The sequence below is a fragment of the Myxocyprinus asiaticus genome, chromosome 4 (assembly GCF_019703515.2).
Source record: "Myxocyprinus asiaticus isolate MX2 ecotype Aquarium Trade chromosome 4, UBuf_Myxa_2, whole genome shotgun sequence".
Taxonomy (NCBI): domain Eukaryota; kingdom Metazoa; phylum Chordata; class Actinopteri; order Cypriniformes; family Catostomidae; genus Myxocyprinus; species Myxocyprinus asiaticus.
In genome coordinates, this window is record NC_059347.1 from 36506598 (window position 1) to 36527907 (window position 21310).

General features: G+C 38.7%; 1 protein-coding gene across 2 annotated transcripts in view; it reads left to right on the forward strand.

Annotated features, from left to right (window-relative positions):
* LOC127440121 (disabled homolog 2-interacting protein-like) overlaps positions 1–21310 on the forward strand; it is a 209762-nt gene that overhangs the window by 10266 nt on the left and 178186 nt on the right. Inside the window, exons 2-3 of one of the 2 annotated variants that reach the window (XM_051696523.1) lie at positions 5562–5683; positions 10054–10180. In XM_051696523.1, coding sequence (XP_051552483.1) covers positions 5562–5683; positions 10054–10180 — 249 coding nt within the window. Of the gene's footprint in view, positions 1–5561; positions 5684–9761; positions 9824–10053; positions 10181–21310 lie in introns of those variants that run through there. The other variant, XM_051696527.1, reaches the window with a different exon arrangement.

Genomic DNA, 21310 nt, shown 5'->3' on the forward strand with positions numbered 1-21310 from the left:
CCTGCAAGTCCACCAAGCCAAGGTGCTAAAGGAACTGCACGAGGGTAGTTCCGCCCCGGGATTGATGCAGGAGCTGCGCTTGGTGACTGACCTCACCCTCCGGGCGATGAAGGTCACGGCGCGGTCTCTCGGGCAGGCAATGTCCACCTTGGTGGTCCAGGAGCGCCACCTTTGGCTCAACCTGGTCGAGATGGGAGAGGCCAACAAGGCACGGTTCCTTGGCGCCCCCATTTCCCAGGTTGGCCTGTTCGGCGACACTGTCGAGGACTTTGCCCAGCAGTTCTCGGCGGTGAAGCAGCAGACGGAGGTTATCCGGCACATCCTGCCCCGGCGCGGCTCAAGATCCTGCACACTGTCTGCTCGTCGCCAAGGGCGTACCCCTGCGGTGACTGCACTGGCTCTGCCGCAGCCTGCCCCTGTGGCCCAGCCCCGGCGTGGAGCCCACCGCAGGAAGCAGACACCACCAGTCTCACGGCCAGTCGCCAAGAACCCGCGAAAGGCTTCGAAGCGCCCCTGAGACGGGTGACCCAGGGACGACAAAACCCGCTGCTCTGGAGCTGGTAAGCAGACCACTCCATCCCCCAGTGGAGGGCCGGGAGGAGAATCTTTTGTTACCTTTTCATTTAATTTCGCCGCATGCCCAAATGGCTGCGGTACCCAAGAGTTCAAAAAAAGAGCGGTTTCCTTGTTCCCTGGGTCACATACCCGGTGCGCATGGCCGTCATCACGACCACCGTCCACCATCCATTTTGGCAAGTTTGGCGCTCCAGCGGCGGTCTCCCTGCCCCTGCACGCCCAGCTGTGGCACAAATCCGCCCCTGATGTGACAGTCTCCACGGGTCACGAGGACAGGCCTCTTCCTCCCCCATCTCAGACTGTTCCGGGGGTGGTCACAAGGAGCCAGGTAAGTGCTTCGATGTCCCTGAACTCAGCACGGCCACGACACGGCGTGAGGCCCCACCCACCGGTACGTCTGACGAGATTGTCCCCTTGGTTCCCCTGATGGTATGGGACATATATCGCCCACAGGGAGAGGAGATGTCACTCGCTCCACAGGAGGGGGTGGCACGTCAGTCTCATCATTGGCAGGGAACGAATTCCGCTGTCGTGTTGTCCGAGCGAATCAGAACATGATATTTCGCTATTTCGGTTTGAAAAGCCTTCAAGGCTAGGAAAACAGCTGACAGCTCCAGGTGGTTGATGTGCTATGCCCTCCTCGCACCTGTCCATGTACCAAAGCTGGGCGTCCGTCACACAATGCACCCCAACCTGTGTTGGAAGCATCTGTAGTCACCACTTTCCACCTGCCCCAGCATGACACCTGGTAGAAGGCAGGAGCTATCCAAGGTGCTATAGCAGCTAGACAGCAGGGAGATATAGCAGTGCGCATGCATCCTTGGCGCCAGACATGCCGTTGCACATGGTGCTTGAGCCAGCACTGAAGAGGTCTCATGTGTAAAAGACCTAATGGAATGGTGGTGGATGCGTCGCCATAAGCCCCAATGCTTTTTGAAACGACTTTAGTGGAAGTGTTCTCCCCAGCTTGAACTGAGAGAGACACTGGAGAATGACCTGAACGTGCTCACTCGTGAGATGTGCATGCTTACTCATATACAGACTCCCAAAAAGGAAATTTGTTGGCTGGGGGAGAGCATGCTCTTCGCCCAGTTGACATTGTGGCCCATGCTGTTCAGATGTTGAAGCAATAAGTCCCTGTGCTGGCATAACAGAGCCTCTGATCGGGCTGGTAATAGCCAATCGTCGAGGTAGTTCAAAATGTGCACATGGCTCAGTTTCAGAGGGGCGAGTGCCGCATTGATGCACTTTGTGAATGTGCGAGGAACTAGGGACAGACCATAGGGTATTACAGTTATAAACAATCTCTATTGCGTTTTCTGTGAGGAGATTGTGAATTTTCTGCACACTGCACCATCACACCCCATTTATAATGGGACTGTGGATGACAGGACACTATTGGGGAAATTTGACCCTTTTTGCATTCCATATTGGAGCATGTAGCATTGCAGTTCTAAACAATCCCTATCGTGCTTTCTGCAAGGAGATTGTGAATTTTCTGCACACTGCACCATCACACCTCATTTTTTAATGGGACTGTGGATGATAGTTCCATATTGGAGCATGTAGCAGAATATGTGTACAACTCACGCAATGAGTGCTTTGCTCTTTTGTGAGAACGTTCTTATTGAACGCAATACACACTCATCGCTCGCTAGATGAGACTGAGCGCCGCTTGCCACCGGGAAGCGGTTGTGCACAATATTCATTAATTCACACCTCAAGTGGGAAAGATTAATAATGATTCATTTTCCCACCTAGTGAATTCGGGAGGGAAGATAAATTTCAAACTGGAAGTGAGGTGGCCATACAAACTGAATCATGTAGCTGTGTGGACCCGCCACGCATCCGCGGAGCGGGATAACAGGCATGTTGGCTGGCCTGCTAGATAAGACTGAGCGCCACTCGCCACTAGGGCAGTGGTAGCTCAGCGGTTAAGGCTCTGGGTTACTGATCAGAAGATGCCACTGTTGGGCCCTTGAGCAAGGCCCTTGACCCTATCTGCTCCAGGGGCGCCGTATCATGGCTGACCCTGCACTCTGACCCCAGCCTAGCTGGGATATGTGAAAAAGAAGAATTTCACTGTATATGTGCAAATGTATAATGTGTGATAATTAAAAAAAAAATTAATTAAAAAAACCTCAAAGCAGTTGTGTACTGTACTCATCATTTTAGGAGAGAATCACTCATCAAAACTGGACCATTCATGGTCTTTGATGCTGCGAGGGACATGGCATCATCTTCATCGTCAGAACCGCCAAACGTAACAAGGTCTCACGCTCCAACAGAGGACCGGAGCTCGTCATGCATATAATATATAGGCGAAGCTATTTCAAGAGAAGATTGAGGGGCTCGCAGGGCTTGTGCCAGCACGAGATCCACCTATGATTCATCTAGCTGAGCCTCTCGACCCCACCGTACCTCCTCATTTGATCCTTCGGGAGTTACAGAAGGGGCAAGTGGGAGAGCGCGTGAGCGGAATCATCCCTCAGAATGAGGTCAATCCAAGAGCAAAGCATCTTGAGACTCATGCTCTCACAGTGAGGGCAATCTGTCTTCATAAGAGCTGCTTGAAGGAAGAAAATTCTGAGGAATAGTGTTTGCACTATATATACCAGACAGCGTTGCGCCTAAAAGGGCAAGGCTTAAACACCATAGCCAATCTTAGAATTGCCGTTATTGTAGAAGGGTTTCAACTAGGTCTTCCCCAAGGATTTCCCATATGCGTAAACATGACGCAATGTCGAGTGAACTGAATCGTAAGGGAACCCCAGAAGATTTTGTCCAAATTGTAATTACATGTCCACTGATTTTATGGCATGTGTACATATACTTGTATCAAAGATTAATACCTTTTAAAAATTTGTCTACTTAACTCTATAAGCAAAAAAAAAACAGAAAAAAAAAAAAAACGTTATAACATGTACATATATAAATTAAAATTAATGATGATTAACCAATTTCTTGCAAGTTCTTTGAGACAAAATATAAAGTAAATATATTTGTGATTATTTTTTAATGTTTGTTGTAATGTGTGATGTACCATAGTTTAATCGCGATTAATCGTGATTAATCACAGAAAAATGTGCGATTAATTCGTCAAATTTTTTGGAGAAGTAAAAAAAATTTTGGGAAGCATGAAGTTACGGTTATTGAAGCGCGTGCCGAGGTGGAGTTACAGTGAACAGCAGCGGATCTGCTCTGATCTGCATCGGCTAAGACTCCAATCAGGTTATTCACAAAATAAGACTGAGACCCCCCTTAATTTGCACCGTGACTAAAGCCCCCTAGGCCAGGGGTGCTCAGTACATCAATCTTGATCCACTGGTTGATCTCTTTAACAGGTCAAATGGTAAAGGGAGTAGAGAGAGAAACTACTCGGATAACAAAATTCTAAAAAATCACTTTTAATATTCTCATTTCGGCTCCCGCATGGTTGGATTTCCAAAACGTAGGATGGCAGGAGAAGACTCATTCGTATTTATGACAAAAGCTCTACCTGGTCTATTGGTTACGGTTACAACTGGGGTAAGGCTATAGTTTCTCTGACCATTTAGGTACTGCTTTTCTCTTGAATATAAGTAATTCTACCCCTGCCATCCAACATTGGGGAAGCGTACTGTCTGACTGACACCTTGTTTTTGTGTGCATGTGTGTGTTGTGAGAGCGCTCACGGTATTGCAGATACACGTCTGTGTGATGGTCAAATACATTTCAAAATGCCTGTCTTGGCTAGTTACTGATAGAAACACAGTCAGCTATGTCTGAATTAAGTGAAAACACCGGGACAAAAAAAGTGGATTTGTATAAAATTATTGGATCAGTGCTTTAGGACTTGCAGTGTAAATGCAGCCTGATAGGCCTGCCACTGTCTATGTCATTAATATTAACAACAATAACAAGAAACCCATTCATTGCTGTTGGCTGGATAAGTTTAATAGCTTTAAAAGAAAATATTAATGTATTAGAATCATATAGTGAAGACATGTAATCCACGAGAATGTAAGATTGCTTACCTGAATACTTGATACTGCTGTTAGAAATTTGAAACACTGTCTTCTTAATTTGTTTCTTTTTTCTCATTTTATTACTGACTGTGTCCTTGTCTTGAATAATTACTTGAGAACTTGAAACAATATTTACCCAATTAACAAATTAGTCAGTATTAGTTTTTGCAAGGAGAATCACCAAATTTCACCGGTATTGTTTCCAGCTACTGAAATGTTGGTATCGTGACAACTGATATACAGCAGCACTCTTGCTTGTGTGATATTGCTTAGTTTAACAATACTTTGATAAAGAATGTTTCATAGTTACTGTGGTGAAGAAAGCACCCACTAAACACTATGTCCATTAGAAACAGTAGGCTAAGTGTGACAGCTGAACTTCAACACATTATTTATTGTTCAGTTAAAGGCTTTTTACCTTCATTCATTCACCATGAGATCCAGAGGCATCTGCCATGACTGTAAATAAGAGTCCAACAGTGTTGCACAATGTTCTGAAACAAGATCAGGTTGTTAACGTCCCATGTTCCATGTCTCTATTTCCATATGAGATGTATGCATAAAAACAACACTATAACAGCTCTGTAATTCACTTCCCATACATTTCATTTCAAACTTAAATTAAAATGACAACATTTCTTGTTCACTTGGTGAAATATTTGGAAATCTTGCTGTGGTAAGAGCTGGCAGGCAAAGGGACTCATTTACATATAAATGTGTTCCGGCTCTTGTTTCATTTAGAAGGCGTGTTTGCTACAGATTCAGAAGCTGATTGCTTTGCAGATCTTTCAAGGTTTTGTTTGACCTTTATAAACAGGTGGAGCAAATGGAAGACACAGGCTAGGCTGTAAATACAAGATGATATTATATACTCCAAACAGGGTGACACAGTAATCTCTCCACCATATGTCTGGTCTAATCTTTGTTTTCCAGGTGCTTTTCATTGTCATCAATTGTGTTCTTCCTTTTCTCTGTCAGATATGATGGGTCCTCCAGGCAACTGGATGTCATGTGGTCACCCATGTGCTGAACATGCCGTTTGGAATCCCAAGTTCTGTGTGGTCACCGACTATCAAATGCTGCTGCTGGACAAGGAAGAGGTATTACACACACAAATACATAGACACACACTCACGGAGAGACACACTGGTGGGTGGCATGGCGCATTATACAATTTGAAACAACAATTTTCTAAGAAGGTACACACACCACTGCCGCTCACAGCTATGACTCCAATGGCTGTTCAAAAGTGCCACTAAGCACAACTTTAGTTAATGATTTAATTTGACAGAAATCATTATCAAAGGACATAGATTATTTACTCTAGCCATCATTGGATGATATGTTGTGTATACTGTATGTATCTTTCATATAGCCTACACAATGTATTTTCAGGTACAAGTACTGTATGTCTTTTTGTGGTTTGACAGCTTGAATGAAACCTATTCAAGGCTACATACAGAGAAATTGCATAATAAATAGCCATTTAATCGTTCAATTTGCACAGTTGTTCCGGTTTCATACACTAACTTGTAATCTCATCAACGTCACGTTGTTCATTCTTGAAGAAGTTCAAAATCCTTCGTAACTATTGATTGATGGATGACTAGTCTATCTAGTGGTGAATGGTGACTTTCAGTATTAAAAGCAGTAAATGTTTTATCACCCACTTGTGGTCTCCTAAAGCTACTACACCAGACTACATTAAACGGAAGGCCAACTGACAACTTGTGTGGACATCACACAAATTAGACTTCTAATTTAAATTTCAGCTTATGTTAATATTTCGATGCCTCAAAAGCATATTGAGAAAGCAGTCAGTTTTGCCAGTCAATTTTATGACATTCCTACTTTTAACAAGTTGGTGACAAGGTGATTATTAGTGGATGTATGAAGTCAGTTACACAGGTGTTGTTCATCATATTAACTATGAACATGTTTTGACTAACGTTTGACAACCACATAGTGTCCAAATAATAAGAGGCAGATTCATTAAGAATGAATTACGACAGGTAAAATGTTTTTTTTGCACGCGCTCTTTGAGCTGGTTTAGCACCCGATTCACTAATTAAATTATGCAGATAAGGCACAAAATCTCTGCTGCACGCAGTTTGCACATGCAATTCTGATCTTGCGATCTAAATTGCGCCAGACAATTTTTGTGAATGAAGCCAATTGACAATGAGCCTAATTTACAAAGAAAGAAGGCGTGTTTGCGCGGCAAGGAATGCCAATGACTTAATTTAAATACTCAAGACGCAGCGCAATTCCAGTGCTGATTGGACCTGCTAAAATAGGTTGCAGGTATCTATCTATCTATCTATCTGTCTATCAATCTATCTATCTATCTATCTATCTATCTCTCTCTCTCTCTCTCTCTCTCTTTCACTGTTTTTCTTTCTCTTTCTCTCTCTTACTCTCTCTCTCACTCTCTTTCTCTCTACACCGATCAGCCACAACATTAAAGCCACCTGCTTAATATTGTATAGGTCCCCCTCGTGCCACCAAAACAGCGCCAACCCGCATCTCAGAATAACATTCTGAGATGATATTCTTCTCACCACAATTGTACAGAGTGGTTATCTGAGTTACCGTAGACTTTGTCAGTTCGAACCAGTCTGGCCATTCTCGGTTGACCTCTCTCATCAACAAGGCATTTCCGTCCACAGAACTGCCGCTCACTGGATGTTTTTTTTGTTTTTGGCACCATTCGGAGTAAATTGCTTGAGACTGTTGTGCGTGAATTTACCTTGAGTGTTGTTCCATTTCATTTCAGACCATTAAGGTGCTGGTGATGAAACAACTCTAGAAGAATCAGCTTGCAGTCTTCATAAGTGTTAAATTCACGCAAAATTGACTTGAGACCTCAAAAATGTTTTTAGTATTTGGGAAATATCACTGTTATGAAAATACAATGTCAATGTCTTATATTGTTTTGAGCTTACAGGAAACCAGATTGCTGAATGTGAACTGTTTCTTGAGGGCAAATCCATGGTTGGCCATGAAAACTAGCACACAGTAGCACAGACACAAGAGAGTACACGTTTGGAGAGATATGTTATAGAATCATGAAGGCTAAATGTGTGCTTAACTCTGGAGAAAAATGATTCAGGGAAAATAAGCAAGATTGTATCGACAGTCACATTTGCCCAGATCTTATGCTTTTTTTCCCCTCCCAATATTCAAAGGCCTCCCTAGTTTCGTCATCACCATCTCCCTTCTAGCAGGTCATCCTGACCCAACTTCGCTTCAATGTTGGCAAAAGCATGACTATTTCATTTTATGTGCATAAAACACACTGTAATCACTTCCTGTGGTTACATATTTTATATTGACTAACTATCATTACTTTCTGCATTAATTTGATTAGTATATTAAATGATTTCCCTTATTACAGTCGTTGGTTACACAAAACATTCCTGTAAGATGGAGACATACATGTCCACCCACAAACATATGTTTCATCTCATTTCTAGCACTAATTAAGGCACATATATCATCTGCATTTTTTGGACACCAGCTCTGCTCTTAGTAAAACATTAAAACATCCTTTTAGTATCAACACACACACATCTCCTTCAAGGTCATTCACAGAAAGAGCTATACACAGAGATACAGAGAGAGACAGTTCTCCATAGAGAAGTTGCATTTTTCCATTGATTTGCACTTTGATTATTAAACTGAGTAAATGATAATTAAATCAATAAATGAATGATTAAATATCTAAGATATAGAATAACGTTCATAATGCAGTTATTCATAGTACATTGATTACACATTGTCATTTTTAGATAATTGCATATTGCATACATATTAATTCAATTATCAAAAATGGATTAACTGAATGATTAAATAAAAAAATTCCATAGTTGCAGGTCATGTTCAGCTTAGTGTTTGTAGCCTACTGGTGGTCATTTTCTTATGGTAACATTTCACATAGCTTGAAGCTTGGTTTGCACTTCCCGAGTTTACCTCTCTTTTCTTTGTATTTTACTCCTTTTTCCTGCAAAAAAAAAAAAACAGTAACCAGCTTCAGCGATTCAGAGGCATCATTCAGACCATTTTTATAAACTTAGTTTTGAACCTAAGAAAAAAGAAGGTTAATTTCAACATTTACTAATACACTTTTAAAATCAAAATTTGTATTTGTTCACATTAGGTAATGCACTATGAACTAACATGAATTAACAATAAACAAACATTAATAAGTGCTGTAAAATTAGATTGTTCATTTTTAGTTCATGATACCTAATGCATCAACTAATAAATGGAACCTTATTGTAAAGTGTTACCAGTAATCCAATCTGATTAATTCTAGATTAATTTTGATATGACCCTTATTTAATTGGCATTATACACAAGAATAACCTTTTGCCCTTTTGACAAAAGTACAATAAAGAGCTAAGAGGAATATTTTCCACAGTGTGCATGTTTGCTGCGGTCCGATTCCAAGTGTTATTTTTCCCGGTACCCCTACAGAATTTGTCTGGTTTCAAACTCTCTCAAATTCTGTCGAACCCCAGTGCTTTTCCGTTATCAACTTGTGTCATCACAAGCATGCACATAATGGAAAACAACACGGGTTGCTATATTTGTGTGTTTTTTATTTATTAATTTGATCTCATTATGCACACCAGGGTGAACAACACATGTGCCTCTGTGCGTTGCACTCCATAATTCAGACAACAGATATGCATGTCCAAGAGAAGGCGACTATATCTGATGCTCGCAAACTGTCGTTTTTGAGGAGACAGCTGGTTGGAAGCAATGAGTATGCAGCGGTGCCACTCATGGTACACGTGTGTGTGTGGTTTTGTGCAACTGATGATGTCATTATGCTTAAATCAGCAATAACGCATGCACAAGTTATTTTATTTCCTAAACAAATGCAGACCTGAGTACAGGTTGCTTTCTTACTCATGCAAACCCTGCCACAGTTCCATTGCAACCGAGCTCAGGTAGTCTAGGGTTTGCTCCCCGGTCCGCAAAACAGCTTTCATATGACTAATTTTTCATTAAAACCCTGCTCTGTTTTGGACTAAACTGCCAGTGTGAAAGCCTTCTTAAACTACACCTTTATTGCGTTATTGCATGTTTTGATCTAATCACTAATTTGTGGATGAAGTACCAATTAACACTCCTTTCATTAAATAATGGACAACTAGTTAGACTATTAAACTAGTAAAATTTACAAGTTAACTAGTAAATTTGTCTTTTGCAGAGTGCAAGTGGTAAAGGAGGTACATATACTCTTTCTCACACACACGCATACATTCAAAAAGTAATTCAGGAGAAGCCCTTGGATTTATGTACATATTCTGTCTATCTGGATGCTTGTATTTTATTGATTTCTTCATATCTTGCTGTCTGATTGTTTCTGACTTGAATCTCCTTGATTTAGATGGAATGTTAAACTTGAGATGGGAAGGTAGGCAAAAGGATGCTCAATATTGTCTTTCTTTCCTCTCAGATACACCCTCTACTCCTGCAGGAGAAGAGGACTGACACCTGTAGATCCAGACTGCTGCGCCGCACCATCAGTGTACCTGTGGAGACACAGTTCCCGGAATTCCAATGCTATCTGTCAGTGGACAACAGTGAGTTCACCTGCAGTTACACCCCACCTAGCCACATTATAGCTAGAAATCCATATATCGTACAGTTCTTTTTAAAACAACTGGATCTCATTTCAGAAAACTGTATGAAAAGAGCTTCAAATATCCAAAAGGCAAACCTATTTTTGTATCATGTTTACTGAGAGTAATTCGTTGACTACTGTAACAATGAACATAACCTTTTTCAATGTTAATTAGTGAAAATACGGTTGTAATTGTAAAAGTTCATAATGCATTAACTAATGATAAGGTGTATATAACTTTTAATGAAAAAACAAAACAAAACGCTAGTTTATGTTGAAATGAACATTAACCAACATTAATTAATAAGTGCTTTAAAAGTATTGTTCATTGTTAGTTCTTGTTAACTAATGAAGTTAATTAATATTAAAGTCTCTCATTATTCACTCACCCTCATGATATCTCAGGTGTGTATGACTTTCTTTCTTCACCGGAACACATTTGAAGAAAATAACAAAAATATCTTAGCTCAGTAGGTCCTTAAAATGCAAGTGCATGGTGATCCGATTTTTGAAGCTCCAAAAAACACAGACAGTCAGCATAAACTTCATCCATATGAAGAAATGTATGTCTTCTAAAGCGATTCAATTGCTTTTGGTGCAAAAAAAGATAAATATTTGAGTACTTTTTTTACTCAAAATCATGCTTCCGTTCTGCAGCGGTAAGCGCGTGTGACATAATCGCATTGGCATTTGAAACACGCAAGAACTGAGGCACGTGATTCACAGTCGGAAGAGCAGCACTGTTTACAAGTGATAAGGAGGAACTCTGTACAGTAGCTTGGTTGGTTTTGGTTTAGATCTGTATTTATCTGTTTCTTTACTCACATTGGTGCGTTTGTGTGCTTATCCTGAATGTCTCAACTGAGTAGAGAACGTGAGATTACCTCTGTATCATGGCAACGTGAATAGGTCACACAAGATACTTCTTGAACTCCACCCTCTGGTGAAGCTTACCGGAAGGGATGATTTAGAGATAAAAAGTACTTAAATATTGATATTTTTAGCACCAAAAGTGATTGTATTGCTTTAGAAGTCACTAACCGCTGGAGTCGTATCGATGATGTTTGTGCTGACTGTCTGTGATTTTTGGAGCTTCAAAAATCGGATCACCATCCACTTAAATTTTAAGGACCTACTGAGCTAAGATATTTTTCTATTTTTCTTCAAATTTGTTCTGGTGAAGAAAGAAAGTCATACACACCTGGGATATCATGAGGGTGAATAAATAAAGAGAGAATTTTCATTTTTGGGTGAACTATCCCTTTAACTAATTTAACCTTATGTATAATAATACTTGCTTTAGTCCATCATAGTGGTGATGACAGGTGTATTGAAGTTAACACTGTTGCCCTACACATGGTAGAACACTTGCTTGAAACTTGTCATTTTTTCTTTGGCCAGCAGAGGAGGATGTTTACTGTTCTTCTAGCAGTGACAGTCTCTTCCTATGCTATGATCTTATAGTTTTGATTCTTTCTTTTTTTTTTTTTTTTATTATCAAAGTTTTATCTTTGATGTGTGCATACTTCATTGCTATTTGTTTTACTATTTCACTGCACTAACAATCCAAATCTTTTTCCCCATAAAATACTGCTCCTTTCAACATGGGCCCTGTTAAATGGAATTGAAATTCCTTTTAAGAGTGTGTTGGGTGTTGGTCAGCACCAGCTGCCTTTTTGTATGAGATTCCTTCTCCTAGGATGTGTAGGAGCATAAAATTCTGGTCATTGTGTCTTGCAAGACCTCAAGATCTGGATTTATATAGAACAATGTACTTTCAAGCAGGGATTAGGAATTTACTTTCAAAGAATCAGTTTTCAGATCCAGTGTGGGGTTGTTGCGACAGTGAATGAGAAGTGCCTTGATGTAGATAAGCCTGATCTGGGATCACTGTAAGTGATACTGTGTCTTATGACTTGTGAATCAATATTGTGACTGAATATGTAGAATCACAGTAAAGACTTTTATATGGGTTGGATTTGTGTCTATGTGGTTATGTCTGAATGTTGAATAATATTAAAGTGTCTGCAAAAGCACAGATACGTGTGGTGGAGTTTCAGCCCAGCGAAGTATTCATTGTCACCACAATTTGCATGTTATATAAATGCAAACAGATGCATCAGATTCAATTAAAGTGTGACATGACAATGCTGTGCTGTAAATATGAGTATTTATTATTTTGATTTTATGAAACAGCATAGAGATTAATGATGGCTGTCTTATGACAAATCATGTGCTGTGAAGTGTTGTGTAATTATGTGTGTGACTTGTCTAGGGTTTGTAGATATGTCATACTACATAAACATATGCACACAAAAAACCCCAAAAAAACGACAAAACAGTTGAGCCTGTTGCAAGTGCCCGTCATATAGACAACAACAATATAGTGTCATGCTTTTGACTAAAATGTTCATACCAGTGACAATGTGGAAGCCTTGTTAATGGATATCACTGAATGTTTGCATATATTACCACATTAATACTTTAGGTTAGGGACCAGAAATTAGACAGTAATTCATAACTAATAATTAGACTTGTAAATTACTAGTTATTAACTTGTTTGGCATTATAAAGTCATTATTAAGCCTTTATTGGCTGATTTCTTATTCTTGCTTTATAGCCACTTTATATTTTTGCTTTTGTCATAACAATGTATTTTTTAGCTAAAAACAAAACATATCAATAGCTAGTATGATGCAAAATGCATCCTTTAGAGGTTCTTAAAAGTATGAAATACATACATGTAGAATGCATATACCGTAGTATTTCAACAAAGCAGGGAAGGTTAGGGTTAGGTTTAGGGGTAGGGGATGGTGTAGGGTGCTTGTGGGACTCTAAATAAACACAATACACATGCTGTTGTGATGTCACTATACTGTATGGTAGTATTTAATTAGGGGTGAAAATTGCATTTAACTCTATTTGCACTTAGGGCAAAGAGGATGCTTTTTGTTGCTATTTACACTAAGCATCAAAAGTCTCTGCCTTCTATATTTATTTTATACTTATAATTTGCACATTCAAACAGTGTAGTGAGAACCTATGTATAAAGGATGTATTTTGCATCTTACTAGCTATCGGTATCTATTTGTTTCTCTCTCTCCTTTTCTCCCCAATTTGGAATGCTCAATTCCCAATGCACTCTAGGTCCTTGTGGTGGCGTAGTGACTCGCCTCAATCCGGGAGGACGAATTTCAGTTGCCTCCACGTCTGAGACTGTCAATCCGTGCATCTTATCATGTGGCTTATTGAGCGCGTTACCACGGAGACGTAGCGCGTGTGGGCTCACGCTATTCTCCGCGGCATCCACGCACAACTCACAACTTGCCCCACCGAGAGCGAGAACCACATTATAGTGACCACGAGGAGGTTACCCCATGTGACTCTACCCTCCCTAGCAAAAAGGCCTATTTGGTTGCTTAGGAAGCCTGACTGGAGTCACTCAGTTCGCCCTGGATTCGAACTCGTGACTCCAGGGGTGGTAGTCAGCATTTTTACTCACTGAGCTACCCAGGCCCCCTCTATTGGTATCTTTTTTTTTTTTTACCTAATAAGTTCATTGTTAGGAAAAAACAAATGTAGAGATGCTATTAGACAAGGGTAAGAAATCAGCGAATAAAGGCCTAATAAATACCTTATAATTCCAAACAAGTCTGTAACTAGTCCCTTACAAGTCCAATTATTAGTTATTAATTACTGTCTAATTTCTGTTACCATTACCACCCCTTAAACACATATTAATATGTTTGAAGAGTTAGTGGAGGTAATATTATGCTGACAAGTAAACAAACTCAAACTAATTTGGAATATGGAAATTGTGGAGAGCTTCATTGGACCAGTTAGCTGATTGTTTGGATTATAATTAGAGTTAAAGACTGCTAGTGTGACTACTGATTTCTTCCTAACACTTAAAAAAATAAATGCATATTTTACAGCCTGATAACTGCCGGATTTATAAAGGCTCACAAACACACACAAATACCCACAAACATACGCAGAATCACAGGTCCCACTCTAGTCTTCAAGGGTCTGGCTGTGTTCCAGTGTGCCATGCTTTTAATTACTGTGCTGCACTTTTGACAGTTTGACAGAGGCTTTTAGCTCCATGACATAGAAAATTTTTTTAATCAGACTCGGAGCAAAAACAACAGATCTAAACCTAAATATTGTTGTGCTCGCCACACCATTTCCAATTTTCTATTTTATTTTATTCCAACGGTACTAATGACTGAGGAACTGACTGAAGATAAAAGAGAAACTGAAGTAAATCTCTTTTGCTCTCTCTCTCCCTCTCTCCACTAAATCTAAAGAATAGAGTGCCTGAAATAAAGATAACAAATATGTTTTTATTTATGATTAATAAATGTAATGATTTCTATTGCAAATCAAATCAATCAATTAGTTAAATATATTATTATGCCTTCAAGTGCACCTGGAAAGCTCCTACATTCAAATATGGAAGAAGCCAAACTAAGCCAAATACACAGTAAACAAGGACAGAAGCTCTTTTTTCTGTTGTTTGAGTGGATTAGCAAACATGAATACATATGCATTACTTTTACATAACATAAATGATTTATTAATGCATGGTATCTGACAAATTATTATTTATTTCGCTCAACCCTTGTGCATTTTTCGTTTGTGAGTCACACTTAAGTTGTTCTTGGGTCAAAAATGATATTTATTTTTAAATATATAATAACACTAATTTTACTAAAGTAAATACACTAAAGTTGTGCATTTTTGGGGGGGGGATTTTATTGGTTTTTAGACCTTATTTAGCTCTAAATTACTAAATTACACCATTCATTTCCATATAAAACAAGCCCATTTATTGTTATCTTTACCAATAAAAACCTTCATTTCAGTACATTGACAGTGACAGTGATATTTTGAAATGTGCCTATTTCCAATGAGAAAACAGGTGAATTTGTGTCTTTGTGAAGACACTATTTGTGAAAAGACACAAATTTGCCCATTTTGTCACTGTAAATAGGTAAATTTCAAAATATCACTGTCCTGGTCACAAAAACAAGGTTTGTGGGGAATAATAGCCATTTTCTATACTTTTGAAGCATAAGCAATTAGGAAATAACACTTACTACACAGGAACAAAAATTGTGTTACATAGTGTTATCCAAGAGGTACAAGGATAAAGCGAAATTTTAAATAAACATAAAAAATTACAAAGAATTTATGAATCTGTGCAGCCAATATTTCTAAAGTGTAAACCTTATGAATGGAAATGCGCATGGTGTGATTTCAGATCGGATGGGTGCGGTCTCTGTTAATTGTGCGCGTCTGGAGCTTATCAAGTGTAACATTAACTAAGATACGACATCATATACACTTTCCACTTCTTGAAATGTCTATGTTAATGTTTCACACGATTCACAAGTGATTCCCATGTATTTATTTATAGCCTAAACCTGAATGCGATGTTAAATTCCTGACCTGAAGTGTTGATTTCACGTCGGAGCCTGTCTATCCATCTTTTAAAGTTGACCATATTTATGTCCACATCAGTGATTAAGGTAATTATCTGTTTAAGACTTCATTACGAAAAAGTTCAAATGCTCCATAAAGGTTTAAATGCTCCATATAGTATTCATCTATTAAGAATATTTCTCCTTATGTAAAACGAAGAAACTGAAACTTGCTTTGTCTTTTTTTCTTCTTCTTCTTTAATATGTGCTATACCTCTGTTAAGGCGCTATATAAATGTAACATTATATTATCATTATTATTATTATTTAACTAAATATTAGTGTCTTAACATAAAAATTGCTGATAGATTTATGGGAATTTCACCTGTTTGTAGGCTATATTGATTTTATTTTCAATGTTTGAATTTGTATTTATTATTCAGTGCAAAATGTGTGCTTGACATTTCACATTTTGCTTGACATCTCCTGCCTTCAGAATAATGTTATTATACATGCACAGACAAATGAAAATTCTGTTTCATGCAGATATTAAGATCAGAAATACCAGGAGAAACCACAGTTAACAACATATTCCACAGTTAACGTAGCCTACAATTTCAGCTTCATCTGGAAAGAAAAAAATAAAATAATAATAATCGTTTTTTTAAATAATAGTTGTATAATACTACTACTACTACTACTACTACTACTACTAATAATAATTATTATTATTATTATTAGGCTGTTATTATGAAAAGGCATATACAAGGCATATTTTATTAATAGAAACTATAACTGTAAGAGTAACATTTAAAAATGGGCATTTCTTTACTTTTGACGCACTTCTGGTTTAAGCCCCGCCCACACCCAGTTCTGTTCAAACAGAGAGACGGATACAGATAATTTTTTAATATGAACAGATACAGATACAAATACAGATAATGGCTTCGCTGCACACCCCTAACTCTAATGTTACAGTGTGCAGCTTGATATTCACTCTATTCCAGATGTCATGGGGTATTTCAGAATAAGATCTTAATGAATGTTAGCACATGCCTTGTTATAAACCGTAGTCAACTTTAACAAAACAGTGTTCATGTTATATGGCTCATATTCTTCGTTTGAGCCACAAATGTTAGGTGTTTCACAGTGGGAAACGTATCAAGAAAATGTCCTGGTCTTATTTTACCCCAAAATCAAAAGAAATAAGAAATCAAATTTTCATATAGAAAGTCAAAATTACAGCAATGTAAAAAAAAAATATATATATATATATATATATATATATATATATATATATATATATATATATATATATATATATATATATATATATATATATATACAGGTGCATCTCAATAAATTAGAATGTCGTGGAAAAGTTCATTTATTTCAGTAATTCAACTCAAATTTTGAAACTCGTGTATTAAATTCAATGCACACAGACTGAAGTAGTTTAAGTCTTTGGTTCTTTTAATTGTGATGATTTTGGCTCACATTTAACAAAAACCCACCAATTCACTATCTCAAAAAATTAGAATACATCATAAGACCAATAAAAAAAACATTTTTAGTGAATTGTTGGCCTTCTGGAAAGTATGTTCATTTACTGTATATGTACTCAATACTTGGTAGGGGCTCCTTTTGCTTTAATTACTGCCTCAATTTGGTGTGGCATGGAGGTGATCAGTTTGTGGCACTGCTGAGGTGGTATGGAAGCCCAGGTTTCTTTGACAGTGGCCTTCAGCTCATCTGCATTTTTTGGTCTCTTGTTTCTCATTTTCCTCTTGACAATACCCCATAGATTCTCTATGGGGTTCAGGTCTGGTGAGTTTGCTGGCCAGTCAAGCACACCAACACCATGGTCATTTAACCAACTTTTGGTGCTTTTGGCAGTGTGGGCAAGTGCCAAATCCTGCTGGAAAATGAAATCAGCATCTTTAAAAAGCTGGTCAGCAGAAGGAAGCATGAAGTGCTCCAAAATTTCTTGGTAAACGGGTGCAGTGACTTTGGTTTTCAAAAAACACAATGGACCAACACCAGCAGATGACATTGCACCCCAAATCATCACAGACTGTGGAAACTTAACACTGGACTTCAAGCAACTTGGGCTATGAACTTCTACACCCTTCCTCCAGACTCTAGGACCTTGGTTTCCAAATGAAATACAAAACTTGCTCTCATCTGAAAAGAGGACTTTGGAACACTGGGCAACAGTCCAGTTCTTCTTCTCCTTAGACTAGGTAAGATGCCTCTGACATTGTCTGTGGTTCAGGAGTGGCTTAACAAGAGGAATACGACAACTGTAGCCAAATTCCTTGACACGTCTGTGTGTGGTCTTGATGCCTTGACCCCAGTCTCAGTCCATTCCTTGTGAATTTCACCCAAATTCTTGAATCGATTTTGCTTGACAATCCTCATAAGGCTGCGGTTCTCTCGGTTGGTTGTGCATCTTTTTCTTCCACACTTTTTTCTTCCACTCAACTTTCTGTTAACATGCTTGGATACAGCACTCTGTGAACAGCCAGCTTCTTTGGCAATGAATGTTTGTGGCTTACCCTCCTTGTGAAGGGTGTCAATGATTGTCTTCTGGACAACTGTCAGATCAGCAGTCTTCCCCATGATTGTGTAGCCTAGTGACCCAAACTGAGAGACCATTTTGAAGGCTCAGGAAACCTTTGCAGGTGTTTTGAGTTGATTAGCTGATTGGCATGTCACCATATTCTAATTTTTTGAGATAGTGAATTGGTGGGTTTTTGTTAAATGTGAGCCAAAATCATCACAATTAAAAGAACCAAAGACTTAAACTACATCAGTCTGTGTGCACTGAATTTATTTAATACACGAGTTTCACAATTTGAGTTGAATTACTGAAATAAATGAACTTTTCCACGACATTCTAATTTATTGAGATGCACCTGTATATATATAATATATATATATTTAAATTGTAAAGTATATGATGAATCATAGCAGCACCCCCTCTGTACTGGCTTTCATTTTCGCTGATTTTACTTTAAAAAATCATTGTATAATAGCATCTCTTTTTACTGTAATATGATATAATAATGAGAATTGTGATTGAAAACAATGGAAATAGTAAAAGTAAAATGTCAGGGCACGTTTCGTTAAAGAGAACTGGGCTGTTAAAAGTGCCAAAGTGTCCTGAAACTAATGTATAGTAACAATGCAAAAATTCTTAAAAGTCCTCAATTTAGTCTTCATCTTTTATTTTGTATTGATTTGGGGTTAAATATGAACAGGGGTGGACTGGGAAGAGAAATCGGCCCGGGATTTTACATAGAAACTGGCCCACTTCGGCATATTGCGGTGCTGTTTTGTGGCCCGTTCTGCATAACCCAGCGGCTCATTTCAGCTTATCGCGGCCCATTCGGTCATTTCGTGGTCGGCCCGCCCGGTTCTCCCGATGGCCAGTCCACCCCTGATCAGCCCCAAAGTGCGTCGGCCCACTGGGAAAATGTCCGGTATGCCAGATTACCAATCCAGCCCTGAATATGACCAGAACATTCTCTTGACTGTTTTTTTGAGAACCACCCAGTCAACATCATAAAGCTCAATGGATCGCATTTACCGGTATTTATTAAAGTGAGGATGGTGAAACATGTACAAATCTTATGCAGTTACTATTCTACAGTCCTAGTGATTAAAACTTTGTGTTTTACATTCAACTGTACTGAAAAGCTTTCAAATCAAATAGCATCATTGCCTTGATGAGAAAATGCATAGAGATGGAAAGATTGTTTCATGATACGTGATACAGTATCTGTCAAATCTATTTCCAGTTAAATCACATAACTTGTCATGGAATAGATGTTGTAAAGAGACCAGAAGAGAGTATGTAGGGTGCAGTATTTGTCTTTCTATAAGAAGTCCACAGGCAGAGTAAAATCTCCAGGCTCCTGAGAAGTCATGACTCATGTCAGTGATACTGTGTCTTTAAGAAGCAAATGTGAAGAAGAGAAAAGAGAGGAAGCAACTTAGTGGAATAGGCGATCTGCATGCACACCACATGCGTCCACTCTCTCCTCTCCTTCTCTGTCTCTTTCTTTCTTTCTCTCCCTGGAGCAGTATAAACATACTGTAGAAAACAGTTGGGGCACAGAGTGGTTCTCCATGCTTGGGGTGAAAGAAGCACCTCTCCACTCCCACTTTTCTGTGTCTTTCTTTTTCTCTCCCTTTTCTTGTTAGCACCGTTTTTCAGTTTTTGGAAAGCAGTTTGGCACTCTGTGAGGTTATGGAGTCTGAGACGAGCCCTGAATCAGAGGGTCAGTCCGATAAGTGCTTATGAAGGAAGCAGAGGGACTAAAGATACTTGTCTTGGCCCTTGCCTCAGTACTGGTAGATTGTTGGAATAGTGTGTTGAAATTGCTGTAAGAGGAGATGCATGCTAGAGTTTGTTGAAAGTTAGAATCAGCCAATAACAAAAAGCCAATGGAGCACCCACAGTGCGTTCACTGGTTGTCTGATGCATATTGGACATAAAACTGGAAAACACTTGGGAAAATGGCAATCTTCAATGGGATTGCCTGAATTAATAAGCAACTTCCGGAAGTCAGGGTGCATTTTTATTTAGTACACCTAGAAGCAGTCAAGGTTCTAGGCTGCTAAACTGAACAATTTTAAGGAACAACTAATCACCGGATTTGCCAGAGTTTGCGAGGTTAGTTACATTTAAATCTTTAAAAGATATTAAAAGTTTGGTTTGAATAGTAGAAAGTAAATGAGACACTGATTAGAATTTCATATTCCGCTTTGTGAGTTGTCATTGAAATAAGTATTTATTATTTTATGATAGACAGAAATGCGCTCAAAGTCTACACTTATTTTCTGCCTTTATTTTTTTGTATGTGTGTGTGTTTTCTGTGCAGCCATTTCCAGACTGACTCTGCTGTGCCATGTTATTGTCTACTTATGGTATCAACTAATTCAGAAAAACTCACCCCTAAATGTCAGATGATAAACAAGCAAACTGTGGGTGGTCACTTTATATGATGATCAGACGTCTGTCCCTGTCTAAGTGGGTAGTTCTTGACCAAAATAAGTTGCAGTGTGGACCAGACATCATGCTGATAGTCAAAAATTAGGCTACGCAAGACAAGTTGTTAAATCTATGCCTGTCTTTTCAGTGATTGTAGTGTATTAAGCTTTACTGTAAGACTTTTGTGTAGGGAACAGTGTTCAAGCATGTAGCAAAATGCTTTTTATTTATATATATATATATATATATATATATATATATATATATATATATATATATATATATATATATATATATATATATATATATATATATTTGGCTATCATGTTTTTTTTTTTTTCTTTCTCTGTCCATCTCTAATGCGCTTATGATCAAATTTTCTTATTTTATAGTAATTTAACTATTGGAAGAGTATATGTATATGTGTGAGCATGCAATGGGAGAGTGGGTGTGCTGTGAAGGCTTGATTATATTAGAAACAGCATGTGAAGGAGTCCCAATATTATAAGGTATTGTGTTTCTCTGAATTGTGTGTCTCTTGTGGCTTTAGTTTGTATTGGAAGAGAGGGAGAGAAAGTAGATCTGTGAATGTGTGTGTGTGTGTGTGGGAGAGAGAGAGAGAGAGAGAGAGAGCAGGGATGGTAGGGTGACATATGTAAACAAA